The sequence below is a fragment of the Phodopus roborovskii genome, unplaced genomic scaffold (assembly GCF_943737965.1).
Source record: "Phodopus roborovskii unplaced genomic scaffold, PHOROB, whole genome shotgun sequence".
Taxonomy (NCBI): Eukaryota; Metazoa; Chordata; class Mammalia; order Rodentia; family Cricetidae; genus Phodopus; species Phodopus roborovskii.
Genome location: NW_026126416.1, coordinates 31,310,493 through 31,336,838, shown reverse-complemented (window position 1 = coordinate 31,336,838; position 26,346 = coordinate 31,310,493). Strand labels below are relative to the sequence as shown.

At 36.6% G+C, this 26,346-nt stretch overlaps 1 protein-coding gene across 4 annotated transcripts in view; it reads left to right on the top strand.

Moving 5' to 3' along the window:
• The window catches only part of Ctdspl2 (CTD small phosphatase like 2), a 47,993-nt gene that overhangs the window by 3,072 nt on the left and 18,575 nt on the right, over positions 1 to 26,346 (top strand). For 3 of the 4 annotated variants that reach the window (XR_007834453.1, XM_051183549.1, XM_051183550.1), the window contains exons 2-8: positions 8,993 to 9,202; positions 12,666 to 12,804; positions 13,640 to 13,789; positions 15,530 to 15,742; positions 18,180 to 18,258; positions 19,464 to 19,575; positions 23,657 to 23,743. Coding sequence is in view for 3 of the 4 variants with exons in the window: in XM_051183549.1 (XP_051039506.1) it covers positions 9,017 to 9,202; positions 12,666 to 12,804; positions 13,640 to 13,789; positions 15,530 to 15,742; positions 18,180 to 18,258; positions 19,464 to 19,575; positions 23,657 to 23,743 (966 nt within the window). In the remaining variant the exon portion in view is untranslated. The remainder of the gene's footprint in view (positions 1 to 8,992; positions 9,203 to 12,665; positions 12,805 to 13,639; positions 13,790 to 15,529; positions 15,743 to 18,179; positions 18,259 to 19,463; positions 19,576 to 23,656; positions 23,744 to 26,346) is intronic. The other variant, XM_051183551.1, reaches the window with a different exon arrangement.

Sequence of the window (26,346 nt, the reverse complement as noted above, 5' to 3'; positions counted from 1 at the left end):
TGATTGATGAATTCAAGAATATAGTAGTTTGCCAGAATTTGAAAAAGTAAGCATCTCATTATATTTATAATTTATCAAGTTGTGGCTGGGTGGTGGTGGCGGCTCATGCCTTTAACCCCAGCATGTAGGAGGCAGAGGCAGGCTGGTCTCTGTGAGTTCAGGACAGCCTCCAAAGCTACAGAGAAACTCTTGAACCCCTCCTCCCCCAAATTATCAAGTTGTTAAGGAAATATAAGGGGAAAAAAAGATAGTTTAAGTCCAAATGTCAAATATGTGAAGAAGACCTCATAAATGGTATGCTCTTAAGTTATTTATTTACTTATTTATTTTTGAGACAGTTTTTCTGTGTAGCTTTGGAGCCTGTGACTTGTAGATCAGGCTGGCCTTGAATTCAGAGAGATCCACCTGCCTCTGACTCCTGAGTGCTGAGATTAAAGGCATGCACCACCACTGCCTGACCTCTTAAGTAATTTTTATTGGTTGGTTAAAGTTGCCAAGCCATATTTTAAACTGGATTGGCTATAGGGAATGCTTTGTGCTACATTGAAGATGAGGGTGTTTATTTATTTACTTGTTTGTTTTTTTAGTGAGACAGGGTCTGGCTATGTAGCTCAAGCTTACTCAAACTCCAGATCCTTTTGTCTCGACCAGGAGTGCTGAGATTTACAGATTAGTGCCAACATGTCTCAGAATTAGGCTATTTAATAGGCATGAAACATGCTAGAATGAGCGATTTCAAGTTCAGTTTTTGCCTATTTCCCTGACATCCTTATGCCTTAACATGTTCATTCACTCATGTTTGTATGAGTACATTTTTTTTTTAATCTCTCTCTTAGAAAGTTCACTATATAGTTCTGGCTGACCTGAAACTTGCAATGTAGACCAGGCTGGCCTTGAACTCACAGAGATCATCCTCTTGCCTCAGCCCTCTAGGTATTGGGGCTAAAGATGTACATCACCACAGCCATTGAGTACATGCATTTTTAAATTTAAACTGTATTGAATTGTTATTGAACTTACCTAACAAATATGTAGATTTTGTTGAGAATTGCTAATTTGTATATACTTAGTCTTCACTGAACTCAGAGATCCGCCTGCCTCTGCCTCCCAAATGCTGGGATTAAAGGCACGCGCCACCACTGCCAGACATATATGCCCAATCTTATGAGATTCTTTCTGAAATGCATTGTTTAAAATTATAATTAAAGGTGTGTGATGGCATACACCTTTAATACCAGTGCTTGGGAGGAAGAGGCAGATAGTTTTCTGTGATTTTGAGTCTACAGATCAAATTCCAGGATAGCCAGGGATACACAGAAAGACCTGTATCAAAACAAATTACAAATTTCTTAGATAAAATATCATTATACTTTACTCATAATTGTAGAATACTTTGTTAAACTACACATAGGTGAGGGTTCAGAGACAGTGGAATTGAGAAAAGTTAAATTTTTTTTCTTTGAGACAGGGTTTATTTACTTGTATAGTACTAGCTCTTCTAGTTCATTATACCAGGCTGCCTTCAAACTCAAGAGATTCATCTGCCTCTGCTCTCTGAGTGCTGGGATAAAAGGTGTGAACCACTACTGCCCAGCAAAGAAAGTTAAATTTTTATATACTGGTTGTGATCAGGAGATGTGTGGAATTTAAGAGTATTGTCTAAGTAAAACAAGCATGATGAGAATAAAATTTATATAGTGAAACTCTTGCCCTCCAGGGGTCCTTTGAGTGAAGTGAGATTTAAGTGTGGCTTCAAGATAAGACTTTATAGACAAATGCTTTTTATTTTGTTTTGTGGCAGGGCAGACAAGATAGGCTTTGAATCTTTTATGTTGCAGGAGCTGACCTTGAACCTCTTCTGATCCTCTTGCCTCTACCTCAAAAGTGCTTAGATTACAGACATAAGCCACCATGTCTGAAACAAATAAAATTTTGACATAAAGTCACAATAGGATAGTTAACTATATTGGGATCCCATATTTCAGATATGCATAGCTTTCTATAGTACATTGAAAGAAAGGGGGATTGAATGTTACAATACTTGAGTTGGATTTCTAGCATTCTGGCGTTTATAATAGCTGCAGTAATTTGTAGAACAAGTACTTTTTTTTTTGCTTTCTTTGTTTAATAAGATTTTATTATTTTATGTAATGAGTGCTCTATTTGCATGTGTGCCTTTAAGCAGAAGAGAATATCAGATCCTGCTGTAGATGGTTGTGAGCAACTATGTGGTTGCTGGGAATTGAACTCAGGTCCTCTGGAAGAGCAGCCAGTGCTCTTAACTTCTTAGCCATCTCTCCAGCCCTGTTTTTGTTTTTTGGGTTTTTTTGTTTTGTTTTTAAAAAGGGTCTCTGTATAACCCTGGCTGTTCTAGAACTTGCTCTGTAGACCAGGCTAGACTTTTAATTCAGAGATCGCCTGCCTCTGCCTTCTGAGTGCTGGAATTAAAGGTCTGTGCCTCCACCCCCCCCCCCCCCGGCCTCATTTTGTTTTTGTTTTTTAAATAAAGATGAAGTAGTATAGTAGAAGATGACCCTTTTGAGTACCTTAAAATAATAACTTTATTAATAGCCATTTGTATATGGTCTCACTGTATCTCTGGCTGGCTTGGAACTCTATGTAGACTTTTTGTCTGTTTATTTCTAGTTTTTATTAGATGATAGAGAAGACTCTTTGAATTCCATATATATATATATATATATATATATATATATATATATATATATATATATAATTTGTTTGTTTCCCCCTCAATCAAAAAAGGGTTTCTCTGTATTGTTTTGGAGCCTGGAACTAGCTGTTAGACCAGGCTGGCCTTGAAATCACAGAGATCCCTCTGCCTCTGTCTGCTGGGATTAAAGACATGAACCACCAATGCCCAGCTTCTTTGACTTCCTTTAGTGACTTAGATAATCAGGGGAGAGAAAATGGGTACACTTATAGCAGAACATTAGTTTGAGTTTAGGTACACTATCATGGATGTCATAATGACTAGGATTCGTAATGATTTTTGAGATCAAGAGTTAATCACAGAATTTTAGGTTTAGCAGAGAACAAATCCTTAATTCTTCTAAAAAAATAAGTTCATTGTTTTAAAACAGGTGTTTTTTTTTGTTTCATTTGTTTTCTTTTTTGAGACAAGGTTTCTCTGTGTAGCTTTGGGGCCTCTCCTGGCACTGGCTATGTAGACTAAGCTGGCCTCTTCCTCCCAAGTGCTGGGATTAAAGGTGTGCAATACCACTGTCCAGCGGCACTGAGGTGTTTTTTTTTTTTTTAATTAGTAAAGTTTTATATTGTTTATTTTGTGTATGTGTGTGAGTTTGTGAGTATGCATGTGTAGCACATGCACTGGTGTACATGCATCATTGAACTCCTATTGTCAGGCTTGGTGGCAAGCACCCTTACCTGTTGAGCCATCTTTTTGTTTATTTGTTCTTTTTTTTTTTTTCAAGACAGGGTTTTTCTGTGTCTAGTTCTGTAGACCAGGCCAGACTTGAACCCACAGAGATTGACCTTTCTCTGCCTCCTGAGCGCTGGGATTAAAGGTGTGCAATACCAATGCCCAGCTAAACAAACATTCTGATTGTTTCAGTGATATAATTTTCTCTCCTGTGATCTTTTTGAGAGAAATGGGAAAATTGTGGTTGAGTTAACAGAGACTGGGTTGTGTGTGCCAGGTTCTTAGGGTTATGGATTAGATGGTTGCCTTGAGGAGATTCTTTGCAGTACTTCTACATGTTTAGCAAGGGTTCAGCTTCTGAGCTACATCCTTGCGATCAGGACTCATCTATTGAAGATTATCTTAGTGTAATTTGGTAGGAGCTAAGGGAGCGCTGACCTCAGGGTTTATAGAAATTTATGGGTGTGGGGGTGGTTTTTTATTGGTTATATGATACTTGGGCTGAGTTTTAAATAGTGAGGATAACTAGATAATTAGTTGAAATAATATTTGTGGTAAAGAGGATGGAAACGTGGGTAGAGAGCAGAGTGTCAGCAACTATGATTATTGCAGTACAGAGGATGACAGCAAAAAAACAATGAAGAAAGATTGTGCTTAGAAAGCCTCTTTGGGGGAAGTAAGACAGGTGGATTGCCAGTGCTGATTGTGTGCTCCAGATTCTATAAGACCCTGTCTCACTGAGTTGGAAAAAGACTGAGGAACATACCTGATGCCTATCCACACATGAACATCTCCATGTATTTGCACCCCCCCCCCCACACACACTGCAGTACATATTGTTGGATGATACATTTGCCAGTGAGTTTAGTTTTTATTAGAAAGCAGTTGATGAGAAACCAGGTAAGGAATGATAGCAAACTTTTGTAGTTCAGAGGATGGATTTAAAGGGAAAGACTGAAAATTTCCTTTTAGAGATTAAAAATCAGAATTTGATAATGGGGGTAAGGGCAGGGTGTTAGAACCAGGTGGTTGATGGAGTTTAGGTTTCTTGGTAGTTGATTATGTGGGGAATATAGGAGAAAAAAAATACAGCAGGAAGAAGGGATTTGGGGATAGAATGGGATGAGAAAAATGAATCCAGTTTTGTGTAAGTAGAATTTGAGATACCAAACATGGTAGTTAGATATAAGTCTGAAATTTTAGATGGTAGTTTAGACAACCAGCAGAATTAATGTTGCTGTTTATGGGGAACTTTTGAAGACTCCATCTAGCACTGACACCCTCCTCTGTAATTTGTTTACCTGGGCATCAAATGTCTACAATTATTGCCCAGTGTTTTTTAGATTTTTGGGCAGCCACCTTTTTATAATCCCAAATGAAATCTGGTTGGAATGTTAAAAAAATGAGTGCTTTATGTTATTTTTATGTCTCAGGTTCTTGGACTGAAGTATTAACGTATTTTACCATTTTCATTCATTAGTACTAGATACATTTACTAAATATAATCATGTTCCAATCTTCTATTTTTTAAGTGTTATAGAGAAAAACTACTATATATGGAGGGTTATAGAGATAGATGGCTCAGGGACTTAAGAGTCTTATTGTTCTTCCAGAAACTCAGTATTCAGTTCCCAGTGCCCAGTTAGTTATCAGGTGGCTCAAAAAATGCCTATAACTCAAACTCCAGGGATTTGAATATCTTCTGGTACAACACACATGCAGGCAAAACATCTATACACATAAAATAAATATATTTTAAATGTTGATTGAATTCTGTAGTGAAGCCATTTGGACCTTGTGTTTTACATATTTTTTTTTTAAACTATATACTCCATTTTAAATATGAGGTTAATTGGGCTGTTGAACATTGTGTAAGGCTTGGATTTTTGTTGAGAAAAATTTTGCTGTGTCTCAAGCTGGCCTGGAGATGTGATCCTCCTACCTTGGCCTCTGGAGTTCTGGGGTTACAGCTGTGTGCCACACTTATCAGTTGCTTGTTACTCATCTTTTGAAGAATTTACCTGTTTTATCTGAATTGGTGAATGTAAATGGTTTGGAATTCTCCATAATTCTAAGTCTATAGTCTTTTTGTTATTTTCACATTTTCATTCCCAAAATTATATTTTTATTCTGATTCTTGCTTGAAGTTTATCAGTTTGCTGAACTGTTCTTAAAAAGTCTACTTCTGGTTTCATTGACTCCCTTCTCCCCTCCATTTTACAGTTCTAGGGACAACCTAGGATTTATGCAGGCTAAAAGTCAAGTGTCCTGAGCTGAACCTCCATACTCAGCCTTAGTTTTTCCTTTTTTTTTTTTTTTTTTGGTGGAATTTCTTGAAAGTCGGTTGCATTTATTGCTGGTGTGTGTGAGTGAGGGTATGTGGGCTCTAGGGCTTGAATTCAGGTTGCCAGTATTGTATGACAAGTGCTTTTACTCAACTTACCAGCTTTTGGAATATTTTACTGAATACTGAATATTACAAATAGAAAGTAAATGCTGGTAGAGTGTATTTGGAAAATTGGATCTTGGACTTGTGAGGGCCTTTGGGATAATCTAGTTAAGAATTGTGTTTTGCTGGGTAGTGGTGGCACACTCCTTTACTACTCTCAGCACTTGGGAGGCAGAGGCAAGCCTGGTCTACAAAATGAGTTCCAGGACAGTTACACCGAGAAACCCTGTTTTGAAAAACCATTAAAAAAGAAAATAAGTTGAGTTTCAGTTTTGTTGCAGAGACTAAGGCTAACTTTGTGCATCATCTTAAATTCCCTTGTACTTTGCTCAGAATCTAGATGGAATGTGGGAAAGTTTCTCAGTTTTCCTGATCAGCTCTAGGCTTTTGTTTATTCTCTGTGCCTCAGTGTTACTTGGTGAGTGCTATCCTAATGCCAGTTGCAAGCATTTTCCATTCTTTTCTTACCTTTAATGGTAGCTTCTCTTGTGCCTTAGCTTGTTAACTGGACTTGCTCCAGAGCCTTCACAGTTTTGTACCTTAGGGGAGAGAATTTGCTTTGGATTCTTTATTTCCTATACTAGAGGTTGCTCCAGCACCACAGATCTCATGTTAGCTTGTACTAGCCCATGTTCATCTAGTCTGTTAACAGTTTTAGGGACTGGAGAAATGGCTCAGTGGTCAAGGGCATTTGTTGCTCTTGTGGAGGACCTGGGTTTGGTTCCCAGCACCCATGTGGTGGCTCATAACCATCCATAATTCCAGTTCTCTTTTAACTTCAGGCACCAGGCACACATGTGGTACTAATACACACATGAAAATAAAACACATATACAAATAAGTAAATAAAATTAAAGAAAAATTTAAAACCCTAGCTTCATATATTTATTTTGGATTTTCGAGACAGGGTTTCTCTGTATTGTTTTGGAACCTGACCTGGAACTAGCTTTGTAGACCAAGCTGACCTTCAACTCACAGAGATCCGCCTGCCTCTACCTCCCCAGTGCTGGGAATACAGGCTTGAATCTCCAACACCTGGCACATTTTTGCTTTTTAAACATTTTAAGTGCATGCCTTTAACCCCAGCACTTGAAAAATTAGAAGAAAAAAATACCCACTTGCAAATAAAAGATTAATTTTGCTTTTCACATGTTATTTTGGTTTAATTTCTTCATTTGTTACTATAAAAGAAACCATGTTTGTATTCTGTCTCTCCTAAGAAGGGCGTATCTTTCTTGGATTTGACCTCTTTTTTTTTTTTGGGGGGGGGGAGGGGGGAGAGAGGGTTTCTCTGTGTGTGGTTCTGGAACTTTCTCTGTAGACCAGGCTGGTATTGAACTCATGGAGATCTGTCTGCCTCTGCCTTCCTGAGTGCTGGGATCAAAGGTGTGTGTACTACTACCTGGCTTTTTCTTGGATTTGAGATTATTAGTTACTGCATGTCCTTAGTACAAATTTTCCTTTGTGAGTCACTTAAGTGTTCAACTGTTGTTGGTGTTAGGGTGCAGCAACTTAATTACCACTTTCTATAGGTGAGGCAGAACTCTATTACAGAAGACTGTGAAGCAGTCATTTGTTACCATAAAAGAAACCATGTTTGTATCCTGTCTCTCCTAAGAAGGGCTTATCTTTCTGGAGTTACAGTTTTAGTTATGTCCGTCCCCCCCCCCATCCCTTTTATTTCCCCTCAAGTTGTCTTTTCCTGATTTAGTTCAAGGAAAGTGTTTAGACTAACCAGATTAAAAGAAAAGAAAGAAGCCAGTGCCTTACTGGCCTTGGATTGCATTTCCTCTTTAAAAACTTAAAGCTGGGTGTCTCTGTAGAACAGGCTGGCCTCAGAGCAGCATCTCTTTGTCACCAGAGTACTAGGATTAAAGGTATTGGCCACTTTGTTGCCTACATGTGCATCTGAGTACCATGTATGTAAAGAGGCCTGAAGAGGGTGTCAGATCCCCTGGAACTAGAGTCAGATTGTTGTGAGCATCCATGTGGGTGCTGGAACAAACCTGGGTTCTCTGGAAGAACAAGTGCTCTTAAACTGCTGAGCCATCTCTCCAGCCCCCTCCCACCTCCATAATTTCTTTTTAAATATGTGAATTTGTATATGTGTTGCTGGGGGCAGAACCTGGGACCTCTCATGTTGTACAGTAATTTATTTACACCTTGACTCATAAATCTAGTTTTATTATGTGTGATAAGATCGAACTCTTATGGAAGTAAGTGATCCAGCCTTTTTTGTTACTTTTACATGATTATTGGTTTGTAGAATTATATTTATGAAATTTTCATTCATCAAATGATAGGTTTTACCCTTAATACATCTTAAGGTCAAAAGGACAAAACCATTTCCTTGTCTACTATTGTCTCAGTGCTTATCTAGCTTGGGATCTCAAGTGTGTAGATGATGACTAAACATAACTTTGGCATAGGTGCAGGTAGCACATTGTTAGAAAGATTGTACACTCTCTTTTTCTCTTATAGGGTGCAGTATTCCACGTGTTGAGGTTACTTGGTAGATTACATATATAAAATACAGTGGCTTTCACTTAAATGTTAGTTTTTTCATTTCAGTCCTCTTAGAGACCTGGGCTCCTTTTTGATTTAATGAAGTTCTATTTTTCCAAATGTACAGCGGATTGAACCTGTTCATGCATCTTCACTAGCAGCTGGGGCATCTCCACCCTTTGTGTTTCTGGTATACTTGGGCTCTGTGCTTTGATACCAGCTTGATAAGTCCTTTACTAAGTAGTTCCTGAAGGGCTGCTCTGGCCAAGGAACCTCAAATTTCAGTAATAAGCTTATGATTGGGCACTTCCTTACAGAGTTTGTTATATGTAGTTTTGTCAAACAGGACTAGATTGTTGAGCTTATCCCAAACTTTGCCTTTGGACCACTTCTTTGTGGCCTTGCCACTAGACTTATTTATTGGGTTTTTGTCTTTCCTGGCCAACTTTCCTGCATCTTTCTTCTTGTCATCCTTAGGTGGCATGATGAAGCTCAGAGAGTGGTGACCACCACAGCAGCCTTCCTAAGATGTTGGGAAAAATATTGAGCCCTAGGCTCTTTTAAAGAAGTAGATTTTTTTGTTGTGTAAGATAATTGGGCATATTGGGTAATAAACTTGTGTTATTTTTCTTCTACAGGTTTACATGTGGCACCCATAAAAGATGAAGCTGAGAACACGGAAGGCTTCTCAGCAGTCCAGTCCAATCCAAACACAACGCGCTGCCAGAGCAAAAAGGAAATACTCAGAGGTTGATGATAGCTTGCCTTCAGGAGGAGAAAAACCATCAAAGAATGAAACTGGCTTATTGTCTTCAATTAAAAAATTCATTAAAGGGAGCACACCCAAGGTAATACTTTCACCTCACACCTACATAAAAACATCATGCTTAGGTTGTTTCCTCTAAGCATATAGAAGAGAAATTAATATTGATAGAGCCCCCTTTAAGAACTATACACATTTTGGTTTTATTTTCAGTAATATTACATGTGAGATATTTAATGAAAGTTCAAGACAAACATTCCACTGTAATAATGGTAGCTTTCTATTATGGTTGTTTTGTATTTTTGGGAGGCATTTGCTTTGTAGCCTAGGCTAACTTTGAATTATGCAGTCCTCCTGTTTTATAAGTGTGTGCCACAGTACCTGTAGCCTTTTATTTTTCAGCAAAGTATTGTGGAAAACAAAAGAGGATTTTCTTCATTCTTTTGAATTATTAAAGAAAACAGATTTATTTAGTGTAGTGCAATGACCAGTGGGCATAGCAGAAACAACATAACTACCTGCAATTGAAACAAAATTATTAAAAGAAAAAATGGCTTCTGAACAAGTATAGAATATACATGTGTTCTACATTGATATATAGGTTTGTCTTAAGCCACTTAAGGAAGTCAGTTACTCTTCTAAGCCTTAGGGAAATTGGGATTAGTGCCAAGTGCTTGGTCTCAAAATCATTTTCAGACTAGATAGTACAAAGTGGAAAATCAATCTTAGAAACTCCCATGTATGTTGCAAATATGCATTGTTATTATATATATTTTGTTATAAGTGCTTATAACTTTATTCTGTATTTCTTGGGACAAGTATTTTTGAAAAATACTAGTTGCTTGGCTTGTTTGTAGTGATAGGTTTGGTTATATCTAACAAACTTTCTCTTTTTGGTTTTCTGAGACAAGGCTTCTTTATGTAACAGGATGGCTGTCCTTGAACTAGCTCTGTAGACCAGGCTGGCTTGAACTTGCAGAGATCCACTTGCTTCTGCCTCCCAAGTGCTGGGATTAAAGGCATGTGCCACCACTTCCCTGCTAAGATTTTTATTTCATGTGCATGGGTGCTTTGCCTGTGTGTGTGTATGTATGTATGTATGTATGTATGTATGTATGTATGTATGTATGTATATGCACTACAGTGTACTCATGGATGCCAGAAGAGGACATTCTATCTTTTGGAACTGGAGTTATAGACAGTTGTTAGCTACCTTATGGATGCTGAGAATTGAACCAGAGTCCTCTAGAAGAATATTCATTGTTCTTAAACTGAGCCATCTCTCCAACCTCTTAATTACCTTAGAAAGCTCTTTTCTGGGTTAAAGGCATGCACCACCACTGCCCTGCTCAGTTATGATCATATTTTAAAACATAGCTTCAGCATTTAATATTCACTCCTTCATTTTTATTTTTTACATTTAGGAATTGTTTTGATTCAGGGCTCAGTGTGTAACTCACTATGTATAGTAAGCTGGCCTTAAACAGATTTTCACCTGCCTCTGCTTCCCAAGCACTGGGTCTTACTGTATATTCCTGGCTGGTTTTGCACTCACCATGTAGTTTAGGCTGGCCTTGAGTTCACAGGAGATCTGCCTACTTAAGCCTCCTGAGTGCTAGGATTAAAGCCATGTGTTACTACCACCCTTGACTCTTCTCCCCCATTATTTACCCTTAACAAATAAGTGGAATCCTCATTCTGTTTCAAATCTAGATTTTGGCCCAAAGGTTCATTCAACACTTCTGATTTAGAATTTTGAAACTATTAGCAAGAACGCTCCAGGAATTATTTACATACAGCCTTTCTGCTTTTAGATTCCTAATATATATTTGAAGTGAAAGCTTCATAGTTTTGATGTGGTGTAATTTTAGTGAAATGCTGAAATATTTATATCTCACAGTAAATCCATATTTATATATCTCCTAATCATGATCTACAGAGGGAAATATTTTTATATTATATATTCAAAACAAAACTCACTATAGATGCAGACACACATTACTGAAAATTGGGCCCATGGCATCATCAATCTAGGGAAACACTTTACCACTGAGGTCTGTATTTGGCTTCCCCTTCCTCATGTGGTAACCCAGGCTAGTCTCGTACTCAGAGCAGTCTTCCTGCCTCAACTTCCAGAGTGGTAGCATTGTAAAGAGCTAAATACTCAATTTTTAACTCTTAATATTGTAATGGACTCAGCATTTTTGTTCTGTCATTTCTTTTAAAGATGATCATAAAACTTTAATTCTGTTTCATGATTCACTGGATTTATGTCCCTTAATCTAAAAAACATTGTTAGGTCATTTTTGTTTTATTTTGTTTTGAATCAGAGTCTTATCAAAAGTCTGGGCCAGCCTGGAACTAGCTCTGTAGACCAGGCTGACCTGAAACTCACAGAGATCCACTTGCTTCTGCCTTTTCAATGTTGGGATTAAAGGCAAAGGAAAACTTCTCTTGAAAAAACCAAAAAAAGGATTCCTTGAAGAAATGTTTCCTATTAGGGTTTGGATACTAATACTGTTTGCTTGTTTATTTTGTTTTGTTTTTTTAAAAATCTTTTTCTATTTATTTGGTGTTTCAAGGAGGTTTCTCTGTAGCTTTGGCTGCCCTGGAACTCTGTGTAGTATAGACTGGCCTTGAACTCACAGAGATCCATCTACTGTCTTCCAAGTGCTGATATTAAAGGTGTATATACCATGCCTGACTTTAGTAATATAATTTTTAGGATGAAATAACTCAACTACCATAATAAACATTTTTATTCATTTTATTTGCATGTATGGGTGTGTATGGGCCAACGCACACGTGTGAAGGTGAGAGGATAATTGTTGTCTTTTTGAGACAGAGTTGCTCTACTTCTGGCTGACCTGTAGAATATACCATGTAGCACATGAACTTGCAAGTAGTTCCTATTCAGTCTCCAGGAGTGTGGAATTAAGGTGGAATTGAGTCACCACACTAAGCTTAGTACATCATTTAGTAAACTGAGAAGGAAAAAATTCTCCCTCTCCACCCCCATCCATACATGGTTACCCAGTTAGTATTCTCTGAATCAGCTTTTGTTTTGATTGTGCCCAAAGTACAGATTCATTATAACATATTTGTGTCTCTTTGTACCTATACTATACTTTCTTTTTTACTGTATGTGCTTTGTTTTCATAAGTTGAGGTCTTACTATATATATATCTTGGGATGACCTCAAATTGCTGTTCACCAAGTCTGACTTTGTTACTGTGTATTCTGTGAGGAGTCTTGCATGAGATGAATAATAAAGCTGGCTAATAATTTAGCATGTTTTAAAATTCAGTGTTTTAGGAACATAGAAAATTTAGGAGCCTTAGAAAACTTGGGTTCTGGGGATGCTGTCATTACAGTTGTGTAGTATAACAACATTAACACTTGAACATTGCCAGTCTCTGTTCAGTGTTAATTGCATTTTGTTTCTTCAGGATATGAAAAGCACAAGAAAGTATATTATGTATTGTATATTTCATTTAGAATGAAAGAATAATTATGCTCAAATGAATTTTTTCCTATTATGTCTTAAGGAAGAGAGAGAAAATCCTTCGAAACGAAGTAGAATTGAACGTGATATAGATAACAATTTGATTACATCAACACCAAGAGCTGGAGAAAAGCCTAATAAACAGTTGTCTCGAGTAAGACGGAAAAGTCCAGTCAATGGAGGTTTGTTGAATGTTTTGGTGCTATCTTTCCCTTAGCTGTAAGCAGAAATCCCTGTGTTTACCTGCCATGCCTTTGTTTTGAAAACCTGCTTTGAGGTTAGGGATGGCAACCTATGTCTGTAATGGTAGTGGATTGAGAGGTCAAGGCAGGCTAGGCAACAAATCAAAATACTATCTCAAAAAGCAACATCAAAACATTTGGAACATTTTTTACCTTGTTTTTATAATCTGTTTTTGTACAGTGTCAAGTGAAATTAAAAATTATTGTCCGAAAATTTTTTACTTTGAATTAAAATGAGTACAGGCAGAATACCAAATTTATATTTGGACTAGGGCTAGGAGGAATATACCTCAGTAGTATTGTGTTTGCATAGCTTGCTCAGTTTCCAACACCAAGAAAAGGTATACACATCAACATTCATTTGTCATTCACTAGAAATAGATGTCAGGAAAAGTTTTATGAAATAGCTAATGTCCCAAAGTATAAACAGCAAGAATCTTGTGTCTTGAGTATTGGAATTGGTGACTTGTTTGCTTGCTTATGATTTTCGTTTCCTGTTGTTCTGTGCTGATTTGAAATCTTTTAGTCAGCTAAACCAACTTTGAGGAAAAAAAAAACCTCAGTGAATGTAAACATTTATAAAACATTGTAAATAGATTAAAGTCATTTGATTCATAAGGAATTTGCCTCAGGATTTCTTTAATATGCACTTGTGAACATTAATGTTAGTTTATATGAAATACTTTGAAAGAATTTTTACAGTGATTAACAGCATAAAACGTGGAATGCAGTGTTTTCTAGACATTACTTTTTTTCCTCTCTGTTTCTTTCCTAGAAGCTGGTAGTTATGAAATGACAAATCAACATATAAAACAAAATGGGAAATTAGAAGATAATCCTTCCTCAGGTAGTCCTCCAAGGACTACATTGCTGGGGACCATATTTTCTCCTGTCTTCAACTTTTTTTCACCAGCAAATAAAAATGGTAAGTAAAAATCATTATTTTAGGTAAGCTTTCATTATAATTTAGATTTAAAAATTATAGTTTTTCTAGTTTTTAAAGATCTTTTTCAGCTAAGAATAGTGGCAGATCTGTGAATTTGAGGCCTAGTCTACACAGAGAAACCCCATTTTAAAGAAAGAATAAAAAACAAAAACAAACAAAAAAAGACCTTTTGGTTTTATTTTGTCATAGAGGAGATGGAGGTGAATATTAAAAAGACAGACTTGACGAGCATTGGTTTCTTTTGCCAGAACAATTTCAGAGTAACACTTGATTTTGGAACCTCTATACTATTGAGTTAGAATAAAATGGATAGTTAGAAAGGAGGCAAAAGTGTCTGGGTCTATGAATATTTAATGTCAAAGAAAACTAATGAAGCCACATTGTCTGAAGGAATTGTTTGTATCTGTGAGATCAAACATATCCGTATGCCTGAGGAAAAGAAAGGTCTAGTAGTAGATTGAAAATAGAAGAATGAAAACTAATAGAGGCTGTTGACTGTTCTGGGATCATGAGAATGGGTATGGGACTTACCTGAGACACAGTGGAGACATTTTTGTCCCCAGGCTGAAGGGAAGAGGCTCTGAAGGAGAGTACAAATGTTGGCAAAGTATTGCATTCTGCTACATGGCAATCTAGGAGCTGTGCTTGTGTAATTGAGAGTTATGTAGGCAGTAGTATATGGGGAGATGTAAGCAAAGAACTGCATAGTCACAAAATATTAATCTGAAAATAGTAGTGTTTTTGTTTTTCTTCTTCTTTTTTTTTTCCTATTAGTGGAAAATCATTAAACTGATAGCAATGGAGATGAAGGTATACTGGAACTGGAAGAGTAAAACTTTTGGGACTGGGCTCCAGGCAAAGACATACTTTTAGGAGAGTGTTAACTATAAAACAAGGGAAGAGCATCATATAAGGAAGTTGAGAAAACTGGAAGTCGATTTTGTTATTTTTGTTTAAAATTATCCTTGAAGGATTCTAGAAACATACACTTGGTATGATTTCATAGTGGGAGAAGAATTAGGTAACTATTCTTTGTTACTAAAACTGGAATTTTACATCTTTTAAAAATTAATCTACGTCTTTTAAAAATTATTTAATCTTAGGTCTTTTAGTAAAAAGATTCTCATAGTTAAGGGAATATCTAGCCTGTTCTTGGATAGCCTTCCTGTGGTTGAAAATCTAGTTGTCCTCCATAGCTACAATGCTTAGTGTATTTAAACTGGAAAGATGAAGAGCTGTGATAAACAGTGAACGTTTATCAAATGACTCACAGTACTTTAATGGAAAGTTCTAAATTGTGGTTGTTATTTGACTTATTAGGTGTTTCTGAACTACTTGAGAACTTAAGGAAAACTTTGTTCATAAGTATTACTGTAGCCATGCCTGGTGGCACAGACCTATAATCCCAAGCTGCTGTGGTGGTTGAGGCAGGAGGATTGAATGTTCAAGCCCTGACTGGGCTAACTTAGTGGGTCCTTAACTCAGAAAATGAAAGGAGACTAGGGGTGTAACTTGGTGGGAGAGGGCTTGCCTAGTACTGAAAAATAAAATTTTATTCTTCTTTATTCAGTAGGAGTTTTATAGATATTTCAAACAATGGTACCCTCAGTTTTGTTTATGTATATGTTATCATCGAAATAAATTGTAGTGTTGGTTGCATTTAGCTTTTCTAATATTGTGTTTTGAAGTGATTCATAGTTTACTGATGGACAATTTCAGGAACGTCTGGCTCAGATTCCCCAGGACAGGCTGTGGAAGCTGAGGAGATAGTGAAGCAGCTTGACATGGAACAGGTGGATGAAATAACTACCAGCACTACATCAGCTAATGGAGCAGCTTACTCAAATCAAGCAGTTCAAGTTAGACCATCGATTAATAATGGTTTAGAAGAAGCAGAAGAAACAGTTACTCGGGATATCCCACCTCTTACAGGTGATGAAAATACCCCTTTAACACATCTTTTGAATAGTTATAAAAACAAATAGTTATAAAAACACAGCATGTAATAATTTTTTCTTAAATGGCCAGACTTAATGCATAAGTTTTATTTCCTTGAAGTTAAAAAGGCTGAGCAAAATTTGTCCTCAGATTCTGTTATTATACACAATAACTTTAGAGCTTTAAGGTCCTGTACAAATTTCTAATGTAATTATTACATTCTTGTGCTAGTTGCTATTGAAATGTGGAATACATGATATTTGAATTTATTATTTCTAAGTACTGTGATATATGTTTGTAAAAAGTATAAGGTGAAATTATGTTCTCCCAGTTTTTGTTTATTTTTTTTTTTTTTGAGACAGAGCCTCATTATGTAGCCCCGCCTGTCCTGCTGTGTAGACCAGGCTTGCCTCAAACTCAGAAATCCATTTGCCTTTGCCTCCTGAGTGCTGGAATTAAAGGTGTGTGTACCATGTCTTGTGTTTAGCTTTTTTAAGAAGTGAAATATGGGACTGAGAATGTGACTCATTTGGTAGAGTTTTTTACCTAACACATGAGGCCATGGGTTCCATCCCCATCACTAAAATATCAAGTAAAATAGATAAAATCATGAAATTTCTATAAAATACAACCCAGTAATATTAGGACAGATATGCTTTAAATTAATCAACTAAAAGTAACATACCCCAAACTTAGTAAAACTGAGATTAACAAGTACCTCATAAATATTGTGAACAGAGTAAGGAGGCAGAAACAGGTGGATGCTTATGAGTTCAAGGCCATCCTGCTCTACATAGCCATAGCCAGTTCCGGACAGCCAGGGCTACACAGAGAAACCCTGTCCTGAAAAGAAAAATTAAGGATTGTGAATTGATAGTTGGTGTGTGTGTGTGTGTGTGTGTGTTGTGGGGGGGGGGTCTTGACAGTGTTTTCCTCTATAATAATAGCCCTGGGTATCTTGGAACTTGCTCTGTAGATCAGGCTGTCCTTGAACTCAAAGAGATCTATCTGCTTGCCTCTGCTTTCTGAGTGCTGGGACTAACTATATGCACCACCACCTAAGACTAAGACTTGGGAATAACTTGTTTTTGGTTTGATTCTTTTTCTTTTCTTTCTTTCTTTCTTTTTTTTTCTTTTCCTTGAGACAAGATATCTTTTTGTAACTGACTCTGTAGATCAGGATATCAGAGATAGTCTTTCCCCTGAGTGCTGGGATCAACAAGTTGTGCACCAGTGCAGCTGGCCTTGGGCTAGGCTTAAATTTACAATTCAGCCTCAGTTTCCTGAGATTTGTTAACTACCACTCTCAGCTACAAGTGTATGTTTTTGTGATGGGAATTGACACAGATGATTAACATAGGCTCCTTTACACTGAGCTTTTTCTTATTTGTTTTTGTTTGTTTGTTTGTTTGTTTGTTTGTTTTGGACAGGGTTTCTCGGTGTAGCTTTGGAACCTGAACTCTGAGTTTTTTCTGATTGAATCGAAGAGCCTAATGTACAGAAAAATTATGATAGTGTAGTGCTAAATGCACATTGTAGTTATTCTGGAATGTTATACTCCTCATCTCAAAAATAAGGAAATAAAAGTAGATAAATAGCTGGGCTTCATGGCACACACCTACAGTCCTAGCACTTAACAATTCTTACACTTTTATCTCAGACATTATTTACCTTGTAAGCAGCTCCGCCCTCTTTTGCCATTTTAGAAAATTCTCAGGGCTGAAGAGATGGCTCAAGGATTAAGAGCTCTGGCTGCTCTTCTAGAGGTTCTGAGTTCAATTCCCAGCAACCACATGGTGGTTCACAACCATCTGTTAATGAGATCTGGTGCCTTCTTCTGACCTGCATGTATACATGCAGGCAGAATACTGTTTACATAATGAATAAATACATCTTTTTAAAAAATTATCATATTTCTGATGCTCTTTCAGTTGACATGGTTTGGCTCAAATAGAGGGAACCATGGGACATAGAATAGAGAATTGCTTCTGGCTGGTCAGTGATGGTATATACCTTTAATCCCAGTACTCAGGAGGCAGAGGCAGGTGGGATCTGTGAATTTGTTGCCAGTCTAGTCTACAGAGCCAGTTCCAGGACTGACAAAGCTACATAGAGAAACCCTGTCTTGACCCACCCAAAAAGAAAGAAAAAGAAAAGAAAAATGAAAAAAATTGTGAAGGAAAGGGTTTATTTCATTCATTTTATAGCTTATTGGGCGCTCACAACAGGACCTGAAGACCTGAAGCAGAGGTCATAGAGGAACTCTTATCTGTTTGCTCCTCATGGCTCACTCAGCTTGTCTTTTATATAAAATTTCTCTTTAAAATATATAGGACCTCAAGAAGCTTTTGTGTAGAAACAGTAAAAATGTGTACTTTGTAGGAAACTTCAGATGAGCGAAATTAATCTTTCTTTTTTTCTTATTAAATAGCACCAGTAACTCCAGAGAGTGGTTACTCGTCAGCCCATGCAGAAGCCACCTATGAGGAAGACTGGGAAGTATTTGACCCGTAAGTTGTTTTCTAGTATCAAATTTTCTTTCTTGATAAAACTGAAAAATGATGTTTTCCAAAGGAGACTTGAGGAGGAGGAGCTAGTGGCTGGCCAGCAGAAGCTGACAAAGATGAATTGAGAACAATCATTGCTGCTGAATCTCTTACAGTTATACAGGAAGTTGCTAACTAACTATATTTTCAACAGTCATTTGGTATTGGAAAGATAAAAATGGTTGATAAGTGTGTGCCTTATGAGGTGACTGAAAAGAAAAAAATGTTATTTTAGACTGATGTCCTCCCTTGTTCTAAGCTTCAAGGGACTTTCCCCATTATTGTGACATGCAAAGAGAGGTCTATTGTATATGACAACTGAGCAGGTGAATCCAGGGTCTGGATGAGAAGAAGCTTCAGAGCCCCTTTCTTTCCAAAGCCAAACACACTGAAAAAGGTCATGGTCAGGGTTTGGTGGTCTCTTGCCAGTCTGATCATACAGATTTTTGAACCTGGACAAAAGCATTATATCCCTACTCTGCAGTCTAGCAGATAGCCTGAAATCGCCACAAGACTTCAAAATAGCTTTTTTCAGGGAAAACATTTTCACAACAATCAGCATGCAGAGAATTCAGAGTCCTGAAACCTGGATGTTTTAGACTAGAGCAGTGGTTCTAACCCTTCCTAACACTGCTCATGTGTGGTGACCCTCAACAAGATTATTGCATTGCTACTTCATAACTGTAATTTTGCTACTGTTTTAAATCGTAATGTAAATAAATATCCAATATGTGACAACTGTGAAAGGGTCATATATGCAGCACTATAGGAACAGATTAATTTCTTTGGTCTTCAGTAGATGAGAGATAGAGAATAACAAACAAACAGAAAAACCAAACTTATTTCTTGTAGGTAAAACATAGATTGTTTTTACTGGGCTCAATTAAGATGTGTTTGAATCTAGTTACAACAATTTAAAATTGAGTGACATAGCAGTTCCTTTTATGCCAATCTAAAATCCAGTGGGATAGACAATGAAGACCAGCCATCATAGGGCTGCTTTTTTATTTTGTAGTGAGGGGTTCACCCCAAGGTCTTGCACATTATATTGTGTTGTGCAGCAAGTATTGTGTAGTTAACCACATCCCAAGCTAATTAAAACTTCAATTTAGTAATGTTTGAAACTATATGAAACAAATGTTGAAAATTTCTCAAAATTTGATTTATAGCTATTATTTCATCAAACATGTTCCGCCACTGACTGAAGAACAACTAAATAGGAAACCTGCTCTCCCTTTGAAAACAAGAAGCACACCAGAGTTCTCCCTGGTCTTAGATCTGGTGAGTGTGCTCTTTCAGGTACAAGTGAGTAAGCAGTCATATTTACTATAAATGTGTCCTGAGTGTTTTGAAATTTTTTATTTAAGTAGAGTCTAATGCTAGGATCCGACGGGTCTCTAGCATTAGACTAGTTTGGTTAGTATCTGGTATACTTTGAAAATAAATTAGACTTTTACTTTTGCATTTAAATGTGATTTTTCCTCCACATTCTTGAGACCCTGTGATTTTTGTTTCTAATTTTATTTGATGTTTATTTTTTGAGGAGTTGGGAATTGATCCAGGGTCTTACATATGCATATGTGTTATATGCTCTGCCTAAATTCTTTTTTTAAATGAAAAAGATTTATTTTTGTGTATGAGCATTTTGCCTGCATGAATCTCTGCATCAATAAATGCCTGGTGCCTAGGATGCCAGAAGAGAGCACTGGACCCAGGTCTTCTGCAAGGCCAGCAAGGTTTCTTCTTAATTACTGAGTATCTATCTCTCCAGCACCATAAACCCCCTAGAATTTAGATTTCCTCTTATTTTTATAATTTGCGTTCCTGAAGGACCAAATATAATTTGGCTTCACTGAGTTAACTATAAGAACACGGTCTTTTCTACACCTCTCCACTTAAGACAATGTCTTACTGGTCAGTGGTGGCCCACATCTTTAGTCCCTCCCACTTTGGAGGGGGAGGCTGGTGAATCTCTGAGTTCAAAGCCAGTCTGGTCTACCCAGTGAGTTCCAGGACAGGCTTCAAAGCTACAGAGAAACCCTGTCTCAAAACAAAACAAAACCAAAACAAACAAAAAAGACAAGGTGTCATATAGTCTGGGCTGACCTCAAGCTCCACATGAGGCTGATTGATCTTGAACTTCTGAACCTGTTACTTCCCCCTCCCAAGTACTGGGAACTAAGGTCTGTCACTATGCCTGGCGTGTTTGATGTTAGGGATTAAACCCAGAGCTAAATTGGCATGCTAAAATTGGCTAGTTGAACTGTATCCCCAGCTCTCTTTTTCCTGGTTTTATTCTCCAATTTATGTAATTACCAATCACCCTTTTAAAATAATTTATTTAATTTATCAATAAAATAGATTATTTAATTACCCATAAAATAGAGTTCTTAAATTTCTAATCAACCTTTTTTCACCCTTAATGACATTTGATTTAAAATTTTATAGTTTGTGTACCTGGTATGGGATGTGACTTTATATGCTTTATGGTTTGATGTCCAGAAGAGGCTGAGTCACAGAAACCTGTGAGGGTTGGGGCCAGTCTTCTGTCAGAAAAAAAAAAAAACAACTACATTTCTGAGTGTTTTTTGGGTACCAGAAAAACTTTGAATTGAATTGAATGTCTCATCTTTTGCTAATCCATTTCTATATACATATATCTCAATAACACCATTTGCTTGCAGTTTTATGGTGTATCTAGTGAATTGTGCTGGAAAACATTTTGTTTAGCATATTACTGGTATCCTATAATTAGAAATATAATTTAATTCTCAGAAAACTTATCTAGCTGGGGGCATTGGTGTCTCACTCCTTTAAACCCAGCACTTGGGAGGCAGAGGCAAGTGAATCTCTGTGAGTTCAAGGCCAGCGTGGTTTACCGAGCTAGGTCCAGGACAGGCTCCAAAGTAATACAGAGAAACCGTGTCTCGAAAAAAAAAGAAAAGAAAAGAAAGAAAAGTTATCTAGAAGTAAAGCCAGTTCTTTTCCTTTGTTTTATTTTGTTTGGTTTTAGGTTTTGGTTTTTCGAGGCAGGGTTTCTCTTTGTAGTCCTGGCTGTTCTGAAACTCTGTAAATTAGGTTGGCCTGTAATTCAGAGATCCACCCGCCTCTGCTTCCCCAGTGCTGGGATTAAAGGTGTGTGGCACCACCACCTGGTACATTTTTTAATTAGTATATAATATTTATGTTTTTATAATCATAGCCTTTATGAGTCAGAGATATAAAAGAAATATCAGAATCCTAAAATATTTTTAGAAGATGAATACAAAGAAAAAAAATTAAAACTGTTCATCATGAGTTTAGGAGTTGATATGTAAGATGTAAGAAATTAAAAGATTTGCTTCATTTGGGATTTAGGAGTTGATGTAGTAATAATGAAAGTTTGGCCATAGTTTGATTCCAACATGAAGGCTAAATAGAGAGGGAAAGATAAGTGGCTGAGCATAAATAGTTTATTGAAGTAAGTGAAGGATTAATATAATTAATTATGACTTAGCTTAGAAAATACTTTAAGATACTAAGAGACTAGCCAGGCATGGTGGCACACACCTTAAAAGCCCAGCACTCAAGAGGCAGTGACAGGCAGATCTGAGTTCCAGGCCAGCCTGGTCTACAAGAGCTAGTTCCAGTATAGCTTCCAAAGCCACAGGGAAACCCTGCCTCAAAAAACCTAATAAATCAAATAAAGTAAAAGATACTAAGAGGCTTTGGCAATGCTTAGCTTGATTTGCCCTCTGTATGTATAAATATACATACCTACAAGTGTGTGTCTCTCTCACACACACAAACACACAAGTTTATGCACATTTTGTCGTCGTTACAAGGTAACTGTAACTTAGCTGGCCTTGAACCCTATTCTTCCTTTAGCCTTAAAAGTATTGAGATTAAAGGCATATCTATTCTACCATGCCTTTCATTCTCTGTCTCTATGGGTGTGATATTTTGAAATAACAGCCTGGTTAGCCTAACATTTGCTTTATAGACAAGGTTGGCTTCCAACCTTGAATTTATTGCAGTCTGCCTTCCTCAGCCTTCCAAGTACTTGAGATTACATGCCACCATACCTTGCTTCTTAGTTTGTTGAAATAAGTTATCAGGGAGCCAAGTGTGTTGGCACTTATCCCAGCAGATTATGAGTTTAAGGCTAACCACGTAAAGTGGGGAATATAGCCTAGTGGTAGTAGGGAAATTGCTTGGTATGTGCAAGGCCCTGGGTTTGATCCTATCACAGCTCTGTGCCCCAAATATATATCTCACATATGCCCAGATATACATATTTGTTCAATTAGAGACCAAAAATACAAAAAACAACAAAGTCCCACTAAAACCCAACAGCTGTTATAAGTTATGAATATTCATGTTTAATTTTAGTTCATCCATTTTGTTTTGTTTGTTCTTTGTGTAGCCCAGGCTGGCCTCAATTTACAGATCTGCCTGGGATTATACACGTTTACCACCACCACCTGGCAATTTTAGTTAATCTTAACATTGAAAATTTTGAGGGTAGTTACTGGTAATCTATTATATTTTTGAGATAGCCTAATCTGATTTTCTTTCTCCACTTCCTAGGTGTTGAGGATAATAGGCATGTGCTGCCTTGCCTGTTTAGGCATGGTGCATGGCAGGAGATGCTCTTCCTGGTCCTTTTTAACACTCAGGCTTTGAGATATGTATTGACTTAGATTTTTCTCAAGCAGCTTCTTTTTCAGTAAGAAATCAGGATTGATATTCTAAGATAAGTTTTCATTGGCAGTTTAGTCAAGGTGTATGAAATATACTCAGATACTATAACATTTAATCCTAAATTAAGATTCTTTTTTATAAAGTTTGAAGAAGATGGTTATATGAGAGAACACAAATAACTATATTCTAAACTTGCATGAACTAGTTCCAAAGAAATGTAGTTAGTATAATAACACAGTGTAGTGGCACAGGGTTCTGTAATCTCAACATTCGAGGCAATTCAAGAGGACTGGATCATGAATTTGAAGACAGTCCAAACTATATAGTCAGACTGTCTTTAAAAACTAAATGATAATTTATAAATTACAAAAGGAAAAACAAATGTGCTTTAAGGAGAAGTTGAACTGCAGAACTCAGAGCAGTAATTTTTTGCCTGAGAAGTTTATCACAGCCTGAATGTGGGAATCATCAGAAATAGAGTTGTAGTTCTCCAGGACTCTGATGCTGTTTATGCTCTAAAGATTATACCTGAGAAGCACTGACTCTAGGAAAAATCCTGTGCTAATATGCTATGTCATATATGACATCAGTTCCACATAATAAATACAAAGGGTGTTTGTGACCACATGGAACTGTCCCTTGAAGTTTCTTTTAATGTTTTGTTTTACTCTGTTTTAAGGATGAAACACTAGTGCACTGTAGTCTGAATGAGCTAGAAGATGCAGCACTTACTTTTCCAGTCCTTTTCCAAGATGTCATTTATCAGGTAATTAAGACATTTTAAACCTAATTTTTAAAGTATTAGGTAAAATTATGAGCCAAGAAAAAAATTTGTGATGTTCAGTATGTCTTTCTGTAGATTTATTAATAGTTTATCAATATTTTACTGGTGTGTTATCACAAAGTAGCATCATACTAGAGAGTTACATAAACAACATTAATTTGTAACCAAAAAATACTAACTTTGCTGACTCATGATCTCTGCTAGTTTCATACTCTTTGCCAGCAGGTGGAGGCAAGGAACACTGCACAGATCCCAGGAAGAACTTACCCAGTTAGCACCCAGTTTTTCTTTATTTTCCCCCATAAATCCAATTAATATAAAGAAAGTTCATTTCTTGTTGGTCATTTTTATTTACTACAGTGATGTTATCTGTAAAATTACAATTTAGTGTATCTAATTTATATTAATCACAGAATTCAAGGACTCCTGTAGTTTATACTTTATATAAAGACTTTAGGTATTTCTCTTTGTTGATGAACAGGTTACAGTGCAAAATATAAATATTGTTAACATTTCACTGTGGATTATCTGTGTTGGCCATATTTTTGTTAAAATTTCCCATCTAGGATTGGCTTTATGAATAAATGAATATACTTTGAAAACTGCAGTCCTCTTGTGTGTTTGCATTTGTATTAGCGTGACCTTAATGTGCACTAGCTGCTGAAAGATTGGAAAAGCTCAAAAAGTTTCTTGTCAAGAGGAAGCCAAGCCACCTTAGGGGTTTATAAACTTGTAGCACTTGCCATGTGGGTAATGAGCTGATCCCTGGTTTGTGTGTGCTCTTGGTGGGCAGGTACAGAGTGCTTATGGCTTTTGGTAGATTTTAGTTGTTGTCTTGAAGAAATCATTTCAAAATTAAGTAAAAGTTTCGGTTTGCCAAACACTTTTTGTAGTCATGAGGATTTATTTTACTAGTGATTTTTGGTCTAATTTAATCTAGATAGGTACTATAATATCTGAATAGTATATTCATCTACTTTTAAAGTAATCTGATATTAGTCCTGATATATTATTAGTGGAAGAGGAAAACATAAAAATGAATGTAAAATTTTCTCTATTTTGAGTTATTGGTTTAATGTTTTTTTTTTTTTGTTTTGTTTTGTTTTGTTTTGTTTTGTTTTCTCTGAATGAACTGTTCCCTGCCAGATACATTGCTCGCGTTTAGTGCACTTTGGGGCGGGGAGTCTTAATGGCCAACATCAGTAATGTAGCAGTAACTTAGTGTTCTGTTTCAGTAGCCTTGTTTGTTCTTTGTGGTTTTTTTTTTTTTTTTTTTTTTTGAATGACTTTGAAAACTGGTTTTAGGCCTTTGGATCTCAAAAGTAAAACAAACTTGAGAATTCTTAAGTCTCTTGATTTGAAATTTATTTCTTACAAATGGCTTCTGGTTTTTTATTTATGTGTAGTTTTTTGTTTGTTTTTGAGTAGTGAAATAAATGTGGGAAGTAGATTCATTTGGCTCCTTTCGGTATGGATATATATTGACATTTTTCTTATTGCTTCCACTGTTTCTGCTTTCTCTTCTTTTTAAAAGTTACTATTTCCTCTGGATCTGGATAATGGTCTTTGTTTGAATAAAAGGCTTATAACAGTATATATTAACGGATGCTTATCAAAGCTTTACAATATATTATATCTCTTTATAGAATTCTGAAAACTTTTTCACATATATTTTGAGTTCACTTTCTGAAACCAAATAAAAAGTGACCCAGTCATCTAAATAGCTATGAGTAGGAAGTTTGAGTTTTAGAACTATAGAAATGATTGCATTTTTAGTATTGTGATTTATTTACTTTATGAAGGACATATTTAATTCCCCTCTACTAAATTTTTTGAGATACCTGTAGTTAGTACTGGGTACATTCCCTTGAATTTCTGGTTTTAACATAGTTTTTTAAAAATGGAGAGAAGTCTTTGGCTTAGGGCTCCCCAGTTTTTTTCAGACCAGCAAGCTCCCTTTAAACAGGGAATGATGTCTTTTAAACTTTCAGTGGTGTTGTCTCCATCTACTGGCAAAGAAGAATATACACAAGGGTCTGGGATGAGCTAAGAGATTTTGGAGAAACCACATTATTAGGTAAGATGTAACTTACATATCTAACCACTGTAATGTAACATGGCCCACTTAAAGGTGGAAACCCATAAAATACTGTATCTATTCTTATTTTAAAATAATTTATTGAGGTGAAATTTACATAGCACATCCATGACACTTACCTATCTGTTCTATAGTACCCCTTCTTGTGTGTGTGTGCCGTACATGCATGCATGGGTGCGTGCGTGCCTGCCTGCCTGTGTTTTGTTTAAAAATCAGCTTCTTGCTCTGAATAAAGGTGAGATAAATATTCTCTTGAGATTTATTTTTGGTTTGTGTTCAGTTTGTAATGGTTCATCTATATCTAATTTCAATTCCTTCTTTATTTTTTTCACTTCAAAACAGTTTCATACATTAAAAATATCAAAGCCAGGAGGTGGTGGTGCACTCCTTTAATCCCAGCACTTGGGAGGCAGAAGCAGGTGGATTTCTATGTGTTCTAGGCCAGCCTGGTCTACAGAGCTAATGCCAGGACATCCAGGACTACACA